The 10000-nt window shown below is 31.4% G+C and overlaps 1 protein-coding gene across 1 annotated transcript in view; it reads right to left on the reverse strand.

Annotated features, from left to right (window-relative positions):
• The window catches only part of b4galt1l (DP-Gal:betaGlcNAc beta 1,4- galactosyltransferase, polypeptide 1, like), a 94331-nt gene that overhangs the window by 1404 nt on the left and 82927 nt on the right, over positions 1-10000 (reverse strand). Inside the window, exon 3 of the mRNA XM_061976542.2 lies at positions 9803-9990. Coding sequence (XP_061832526.1) covers positions 9803-9990 — 188 coding nt within the window. The remainder of the gene's footprint in view (positions 1-9802; positions 9991-10000) is intronic.

The raw sequence follows: 10000 nt of genomic DNA on the forward strand, positions 1-10000 counted from the left end.
TTTGGGTTCGGTTTAGAGGTGTACCGAACGAGTACCCATGCTTGCAGCGACCGGGCTAGGACAACATGTAAAATCCAGAGCTGGAAGACCCTCCGGCCTCGTTAAGATCTCCCGTTTGGGAACACTTTGGCTGCGCGATACAACAATGGAGGACGGAGGTTTGCCGACATTGTTCAGCATGTGTTGCTCCTTTCCTGCTTCCGGCTCCCAGACCGTAGTCGAGGAGCGCAGGGGAGACACTCCTCCAGGGCCGATGTGTTCTCGGGGGGCAACACCCTTCACTCTACTACCCGGCAGTGGGTCTCCACAGCTCCGGACTCCAGGGGTAAAATGACGAGTCCGGCGATAAGTTGCAAATCGTGGCTTTATTGAGGTCAATCCAACAAAACACTAGCCACTCCCCGCACTCACGCTACCGCTCCCTCACTCACCTCACATGCTGTCACATATTAAAGGGCCACACACACACATACGCTACTCTCATAACACATGCTAACCCATTTGAAGTGTCACCACCGCATTCAAGCAGCCTCCGCGAGTTTGTTGTGACTAAATGTAACGTGTTTATGTTTGCATTGCAAATGAGGTTTGGACCCCCTCTTGTGGCTCCAGCCTTTGACTGATATTGTTTTACTCTTCCCCCCTTTCCCAATATCACCTTTTTTTTTAAAGGAGCGCCGTAAAAATGGCCGCGCCATCGGCGCTCTCGTCTTGTCTCCCTGTAACGTATGTCTGCTCTTAGTGGGACTGTGCCGAAAATATACTTTTCAGTTCTTATGTGTCTTGTGCATGTTAAGAATTGACAATAAATCATCTTGAATCTTGAATCTCCTTGGAGAGTCAGGCAGGGCTAAAGCAATAACAAATGTTTTTATAGCAGCAGATTTAAGTCCATATTGCATTAAAAACTAGATTTAGACCCACTTCTACGGTGGAAGAACAATAAGCCCATATATCCTCTTACTGCCAAGTTAGCCAGGCTGGGGGGGAAGAAAAGTTAATCTGAGGCTGAGTTGACTTAAAACTGTTTAATGTTGCACTTTTTATATGTAGAAGAAAAGTTTTGTCATTTTATTTAATCTGAGCAACAACTTGAGGCAGTTTAATGTTGATTAACGTGGACCCTGACTATTGGGGTGTTACCATTTAGTGGTCAATTGTACGGAATATGTACTGTACTGTGCAATCTACTAATAAAAGTCTCAATCAATCAATCAATCAATCAATCAATCAATCAAAAAAAGCACTTTATATGTAGAAAGGTTTTGTTAAGAAACCATTCTGAGCCTTATCTTATTTAGTTTAGTTTTGTACCGAAAATGAACCGAACCGTGACCTCTAAACCGAGGTACGTACCGAACCGAAATTTTTGTGTACCGTTACACCCCTAATAACCACCCACTGTTACTATTACCCTACTAAACATTAGCCATTTGTACACATAACCAGTAATATTAATAACCACCCACTGTTACTATTACCCTACTAAATTCAATGATGGAAAAAGGCACTTTGATACAATTATGGATCGACTAGCGTTAGTTTGCAAGCTATCTTAAATTCTAACATGAAAACAAGAGATATTAGTGTCCTTCCCCATTAAAAAGGTCAATACCCAATCCAAAGTGAAATAAACACATGACTATACACTGCAAAAACTGAAATATCTGAAATAAGGGTGATATTTGCTTATTTTCTGTCTGATAAGATAATTCTTCTCACTAAGCAGATTTTAGAGTGTTTTACTTGTTTTAGGGGTTTGGTCCTAAATGATCTCAGTAAGATATTACAGCTTGTTGCTGAGATGTGATGACCTATATTGAGTAAAACATGCTTGAAACTAGAATATCAAGTGTTGCAAAGCCGTGTCATCAACACTCACAAGTATAAAACTACTTTTTTAAATTAATAATTTCTTATTTCAAGCATGAAAAATAAAATCATGATGCCGAGCGCATGTCATTATGTCAAGATAATACTAGCATTTACTTACCGTATTTTCCGCACTATTAGCCGCACCTAAAAACCACAAATTTACTCAAAAGCTGACAGTGCGGCTTATAACCCGGTGCGCTTTATATATGGATTAATATTAAGATTCATTTTCATAAAGTTTAGGTCTCGCAACTACGGTAAACAGCCGCCATCTTTTTTCCCCGTAGAAGAGGAAGCGCTTCTTCTTCTACGGTAAGCAACCGCCAAGGTAAGCACCCGCCCCCATAGAAGAGGAAGCGCTTCTTCTTCTACTGTAAGCAACCACCCGCCCGCGTAGAAGAAGAAGCGCGCGGATATTACGTTTCATTTCATTTGTGTGTTTACATCTGTAAAGACCACAAAATGGCTCCTATTAAGAGACACGCGTACAACGCAGAATTCAAACTCAAGGCAATAAGTCACGCAGTAGAACACGGAAATAGAGCAGCAGCAAGAGAATTGAAGCAACAAGATGACCTGCGCCACTAAGACAGGGAGACAGCGCCGGACGACATACGCAAACATCTGCCAGTGGATTGTAAATGCCTGGGCGGATATATCGGTCTCAACTGTGGTCCGAACTTTCCGGAAGGCAGGATTCACGGAACTGCTGGACAACAATAGCAACATTGACTCTGATGACTTCGACGAGACGGAGCCGGCCATTTTGGATCCCGTATTCGCCCAACTTTTTAATTCGGACACCGAAGGAGAAGAATTCGAGGGATTTATGAATGAAGAATAACTTCAGAAAGTGAGCGTTATGTTTATTTTGTGTGTTGTGACATTAACGTTCGAGCAACATTATGTTGCTATTGCTCTGCACTATTTTGAATTTTACTATGTTTGTGATTGCACATTTGCACATTACCGTACATTTTGGGAGTGAACAGAGTTGTTAGAACGCTGGTTTTTAATATATTATTAAAGTTTGACTGACCTATCTGACTGTTTTTTTGACATTCCCTTTAGCGCAGTTAGATGCGGCTTATAGGTGGACAAAGTTTTGAAATATGCCGTTCATTGAAGGCGCGGCTTATAACCCAGGGCGGCTTATGGTGCGGAAAATACGGTAATTTAAGAATATTTTTCAACATATTGAGCAAAAAGGTCTACTTTTTTTTTTTTTACCAAGAAAAGTGCACTTTTTATTAGTGAGAATATATTTATTTTAAGGTATTTTTGGGTTCATTGAGGTTAGCTAATTAGGGACCGAGGACCCTTTTGTATTTCTAGCGTTTTATTATTATACCGCCGCCTCCTTGAGCTGTAATTTGACCCCCTTAACATGCTTCAAAACTCACCAAATTGGACACACACATCAAGACTGGCGAAAATTGCGATCTAATCAAAAAAAACAAACCCCAAAACTCAAAATTGTGCCCCTTAGGAAGAAAACACAGACAAAACTGCCTGTAACTCCCAGTAGGAATGTCGTAGAGACATGAAACAAAAACCTCTTTGTAGACCTATATTTCATACACTGACAACCTCCAGCAAAAATCAACAGGAAGTTTGCAATTCCCCCTTCAAAACAAAAGTTGTGTAAAAACAGTCACCTTTTTTCAAACATTATCTCCTCTGAGCGCGTTTGTCGTGTCGGCTTCAAACTAGCACAGGAGAGAGATTGAACCCTTCTGATTAAAAGTTGATGAAAGAGTTTTAATTACTGCTCCGGTTTGGATTTTATGAGCCCTCAAAGTCGGTGCCGTCCATCCTTTAATTTTACTTGTTTTGGAAAGTCTTGACAAGCCGAATTTTCTTGTTCTATTGGCAGGTAATTTTGCTTAGTTCAAGTAAAATACCCCTAATTTTTGTATTTTTTTTTCTTGTTTTTGAACACTGACTTTTTGCAGTGTAACTATTGAAAATAAGTGTGCACAAAGTGAAGGATACAAACTCCACAGTGTCAAGTTGAAACAGGAAGAGAACTCACGCTACGTCACATAAAGCACAAGCGATCGCCCAATTTGCATTTATTCAAACAGCATTCTAAAACGTTTTACAAATTAGAATGGAAAAAGATCAACATATTTAAACAGTCAAAAAAAAAAATATGGCTCTATGAAGCCGGAACAATATTGAATGAAAAAAGTATCCTGTGTGATCATTTACTTGAGGCAATAAGGAAATACAATTAGTGTAAGTACTTGTTGAGCACATTCAACAATACGGCCAAAATAATGACAGAGTTGAAGTTGCTTGGATTATTCTGGGATGTTGGCACACTTTGAGAAAAAATAATGCAAAACTGCTATTTTGACGCAAAAATTAATGTTTAAAAATGTGGATTTCTGAATTTTCGCAAAAATTTCACATGCCTGATTGTTTAATTGAACTTAAATATGACAATGTTAAACTACAGGAGACATACTTGTTTATTGCATGATTATTATTATTATTATGTATTATCATGACATCACTGCTTCATTTTGACAATAATCTTGTTTATCTGCAAACATTTGTTATCATCCAGCCTCCATAATGCATATTGTTGTCATGCAATAGACGTCATCTTGTTATCATCCAGCCTCCATAATCCACATTATTGTCATGCAATAGACCTCATCTTGTTATCATCCAGCCTCCACAATGCATATTATTGTCAAGCAATAGACGTCATCTTGTTATCATCCAGCCTCCATAATCCACATTATTGTCATGCAATAGACCTCATCTTGGCAGTAGATTTATTGAGTAGTTAGAAGCTGAATGAGGAAGAAGAGAAAATAATAGCACTGCTTGACTTGGAATGGAATGTTGTTGTCTTTAATTGTTTGGAATTTTGTTAAAATTGTTTCTTAAACTGTTTGGAATTGTGTTAATATTGTTTGTGTAATTGTTTTGAATTGTGTTAATATTGTTTCTTTAACTGTTTGTAATTGTGTTAATATTGTTTGTATAATTATTTTAAATTGTGTTAATATTGTTTCTTTTATTGTTTTAAATTGTGTTAATATTGTGTCTCTAATTGTTTGGACTTTTGTTAATATAGTTTCTTTTATTGTTTTAGATTGTGTTAATATTGTTTCTTTAATTGTTTGGACTTTTGTTAAAATTGTTTCTTAAATTGTTTGGAATTGTGTTAATATTGTTTCTTTTATTGTTTTATATTGTGTTAATATTGTTTCTTTTATTGTTTTATATTGTGTTAATATTGTTTCTTTTATTGTTTTATATTGTGTTAATATTGTTTCTTTTATTGTTTTATATTGTGTTAATATTGTTTTTTTTATTGTTTTAAATTGTGTTAATATTGTTTCTCTTATTGTTTTAAATTGTGTTAATATTGTTTCTTTTATTGTTGTATATTGTTTCTTTTATTGTTTTGAATTGTGTTAATATTGTTTCTTTTATTGTTTTAAATTGTGTTAATATTGTTTCTTTTATTGTTTTATATTGTGTTAATATTGTTTCTTTTATTGTTTTATATTGTGTTAATATTGTTTCTTTTATTGTTTTATATTGTGTTAATATTGTTTCTTTTATTGTTTTATAGTGTTAATATTGTTTCTTTTATTGTTTTATATTGTGTTAATATTGTTTCTTTTATTGTTTTATATTGTGTTAATATTATTTATTTAATTATTTGGACTTTTGTTAAAATTGTTTCTTAAACTGTTTGGAATTGTGTTAATATTGTTTCTTTTATTGTTTTATATTGTGTTAATATTGTTTCTTTTATTGTTTTATATTGTGTCAATATTGTTTCTTTTATTGTTTAAATTGTGTTAATATTGTTTCTTTAATTGTTTGGACTTTTGTTAAAATTGTTTCTTTAACTGTTTGGAATTGTGTTAATATTGTTTGTGTAATTGTTTTAAATTGTGTTAATATTGTTTCTTTTATTGTTTTAAATTGTGTTAATATTGTTTCTTTTATTGTTTTAAATTGTGTTAATATTGTTTACTTTATTGTTTTAAATTGTGTTAATATTGTTTCTTTTATTGTTTTAAATTGTGTTAATATTGTTTACTTTATTGTTTTTAATTGTGTTAATATTATTTATTTAATTGTTTGGACTTTTGTTAAAATTGTTTCTTAAACTGTTTGGAATGGTGTTAATATTGTTTGTGTAATTGTTTTAAATTGTGTTAATATTGTTTCTTTAATTGTTTGGACTTTTGTTAAAATTGTTTCTTAAACTGTTTGGAATTTTTAATATTGTTTCTTTTATTGTTTTAAACGGTGTTAATATTGTTTCTTTTATTGTTTTAAACTGTGTTAATATAGTTTCTTTTATTGTTTTAAATTGTGTTAATATTGTTTCTGTAATTGTTTTAAACTGAGTTAATATTGTTTGTGTAATTGTTTTAAATTGTGTTAATATTGTTTCTTTAATTGTTTGGACTTTTGTTAAAATTGTTTCTTAAAAGGGTTGGAATTTTTAATATTGTTTCTTTTATTGTTTTAAACTGTGTTAATATTGTTTCTTTTATTGTTTTAAATTGTGTTAATATTGTTTCTTTTATTGTTTTAAATTGTGTTAATATTGTTTCTTTTATTGTTTTATATTGTGTTAATACTGTTTCTTTTATTGTTTTATATTGTGTTAATATTGTTTCTTTTATTGTTTTATAGTGTTAATATTGTTTCTTTTATTGTTTTATATTGTGTTAATATTGTTTCTTTTATTGTTTTATATTGTGTTAATATTATTTATTTAATTATTTGGACTTTTGTTAAAATTGTTTCTTAAACTGTTTGGAATTGTGTTAATATTGTTTCTTTTATTGTTTTATATTGTGTTAATATTGTTTCTTTTATTGTTTTATATTGTGTCAATATTGTTTCTTTTATTGTTTAAATTGTGTTAATATTGTTTCTTTAATTGTTTGGACTTTTGTTAAAATTGTTTCTTTAACTGTTTGGAATTGTGTTAATATTGTTTGTGTAATTGTTTTAAATTGTGTTAATATTGTTTCTTTTATTGTTTTAAATTGTGTTAATATTGTTTCTTTTATTGTTTTAAATTGTGTTAATATTGTTTACTTTATTGTTTTAAATTGTGTTAATATTGTTTCTTTTATTGTTTTAAATTGTGTTAATATTGTTTACTTTATTGTTTTTAATTGTGTTAATATTATTTATTTAATTGTTTGGACTTTTGTTAAAATTGTTTCTTAAACTGTTTGGAATGGTGTTAATATTGTTTGTGTAATTGTTTTAAATTGTGTTAATATTGTTTCTTTAATTGTTTGGACTTTTGTTAAAATTGTTTCTTAAACTGTTTGGAATTTTTAATATTGTTTCTTTTATTGTTTTAAACGGTGTTAATATTGTTTCTTTTATTGTTTTAAACTGTGTTAATATAGTTTCTTTTATTGTTTTAAATTGTGTTAATATTGTTTCTGTAATTGTTTTAAACTGAGTTAATATTGTTTGTGTAATTGTTTTAAATTGTGTTAATATTGTTTCTTTAATTGTTTGGACTTTTGTTAAAATTGTTTCTTAAAAGGGTTGGAATTTTTAATATTGTTTCTTTTATTGTTTTAAACTGTGTTAATATTGTTTCTTTTATTGTTTTAAATTGTGTTAATATTGTTTCTTTTATTGTTTTAAATTGTGTTAATATTGTTTCTTTTATTGTTTTATATTGTGTTAATACTGTTTCTTTTATTGTTTTATATTGTGTCAATATTGTTTCTTTTATTGTTTAAATTGTGTTAATATTGTTTCTTTAATTGTTTGGACTTTTGTTAAAATTGTTTCTTTAACTGTTTGGAATTGTGTTAATATTGTTTGTGTAATTGTTTTAAATTGTGTTAGTATTGTTTCTTTTATTGCTTTAAATTGTGTTAATATTGTTTCTTTTATTGTTTTGAATTGTGTTATTGTTTACTTTATTGTTTTAAATTGTGTTAATATTGTTTCTTTTATTGTTTTAAATTGTGTTAATATTGTTTACTTTATTGTTTTTAATTGTGTTAATATTATTTATTTAATTGTTTGGACTTTTGTTAAAATTGTTTCTTAAACTGTTTGGAATGGTGTTAATATTGTTTGTGTAATTGTTTTAAATTGTGTTAATATTGTTTCTTTAATTGTTTGGACTTTTGTTAAAATTGTTTCTTAAACTGTTTGGAATTTTTAATATTGTTTCTTTTATTGTTTTAAACGGTGTTAATATTGTTTCTTTTATTGTTTTAAACTGTGTTAATATAGTTTCTTTTATTGTTTTATATTGTGTTAATATTGTTTCTTTTATTGTTTTAAATTGTGTTAATATTGTTTCTTTTATTGTTTTAAATTGTGTTAATATTGTTTGTGTAATTGTTTTAAATTGTGTTAATATTGTTTCTTTAATTGTTTGGACTTTTGTTAAAATTGTTTCTTAAACGGATTGGAATTGTGTTAATATTGTTTCTTTAATTGTTTGGAATTGTGTTAACGTTTGTGTAACTGTTTTGTCACTGGAGGTTGCAGAGCGTCAGGATGTATGTATGAACTGGGAAGGACTACTTCCTGTTTCAGTGGCCTGACTTCCTACTTGACAACCTGCAGAGCAACAGGAAGTGAATGTGTGTGCGTGCGTGCGTGTCAAATAGAACTTGTTGATAACTTGACAGCACATCACATCCTCACAGCGCTCATTGTCATCACTTCCGCACACACACACACACACACACACGCACACACGCACACGCATAATTTAAGACTTGAGAAAATGCCTCCCTCTTTATGACCAGCCTTTCTAGATATATAAAGAAGTGTATTTACAACATGAATAATATATACATACTATGCAAATATAAAAAAGCTTCTTGTGAAAAATGAGTTGGAATTTCACAAGAAAAAGGGTCACAATTTCACAAGAAAAACTTAGAATGTTGGCAGTATTATAATGAAAGTCGTCATTTTACTCAACGCAAGTCAAAATTTTACAAGAAAAACTGTACATTTGTGCAATATTATGACAAAAGTTGGAATTTTACTCAATAACAGTCGATAATTTTATGAAAAGAATCGTAATTTTACTCGACAAAAGTCACAATTTTAGAAGAAAACTTCAACATTTTGGCAATATTATAATAATAATCGGAATTCTACTCCGCAAAATGATGACAAAAGTCATCATAATTTTACTAAGAATATTTCACTATTTAACGAGAATAACAAAATAAGTGGCAATATTTGTGATAAAAGGCAGAATTTTACATTACATCATTTTGCAATAATTTTACATAAAATAGTAATAATTTTACATAAAATAGTAATAATTTTACATAAAATAGTAATAATTTTACATGAAATAGTAATAATTTTACACGAGAAAATATTGAGGGGGAACACTTAAAATTTTTACACACACTTGTTATTTCATATGTTGACCAGAGGTGGAGCACTTCACATTTCGTACACACACTTGTTATTTCATATGTTGGCCAGAGGGGGAGCACTTCACGTTTCGTACACACACTTGTTATTTCATATGTTGACCAGAGGGGGAGCACTTTTAAAAGCGACACACAGTCAATTTGAAAAAAATCCCTCCTTTTTGGGACCACCCTCATGTTGATAGATATCACCACAAATGAGACATTGTCTATTAGATGCAATGTTATTGGGAGCATGATTTATGTCACCACTTGGTCACACCTCCTCATATGGAGAAATAGAAATACAAGAACACACACACACACACACACACACACACACACACACACACACACACACACACACACACACACACACACACACACACACACATACACACACACACACACACACACACACACACACACACTTGAATATTAGGAAAGTAGCGTCAAGTGATGATGGAGGAGATAGAAAGAAGGAGGTGAGAAAGAAAGCGGGCATTACTGACCTGAAGCCAAACTTGTCCATGGACACAGACAAGTGTCGAGGCTGACTGAAACATTTGTAAATGTTGCGGTCGTCCATTGGGATCAAGTCCACGTCGCTGAAGACAAAACAGTTGTAGTCATAGTCCTTCAGAGCCTCCGTGTAGCCCACGTTCAACAGTTTGGCTCGGTTGAAGATCTCGTCTCCGTCCTGTTGAGCA

The sequence above is a fragment of the Nerophis lumbriciformis genome, linkage group LG16 (genome assembly GCF_033978685.3).
Source record: "Nerophis lumbriciformis linkage group LG16, RoL_Nlum_v2.1, whole genome shotgun sequence".
NCBI lineage: Eukaryota > Metazoa > Chordata > Actinopteri > Syngnathiformes > Syngnathidae > Nerophis > Nerophis lumbriciformis.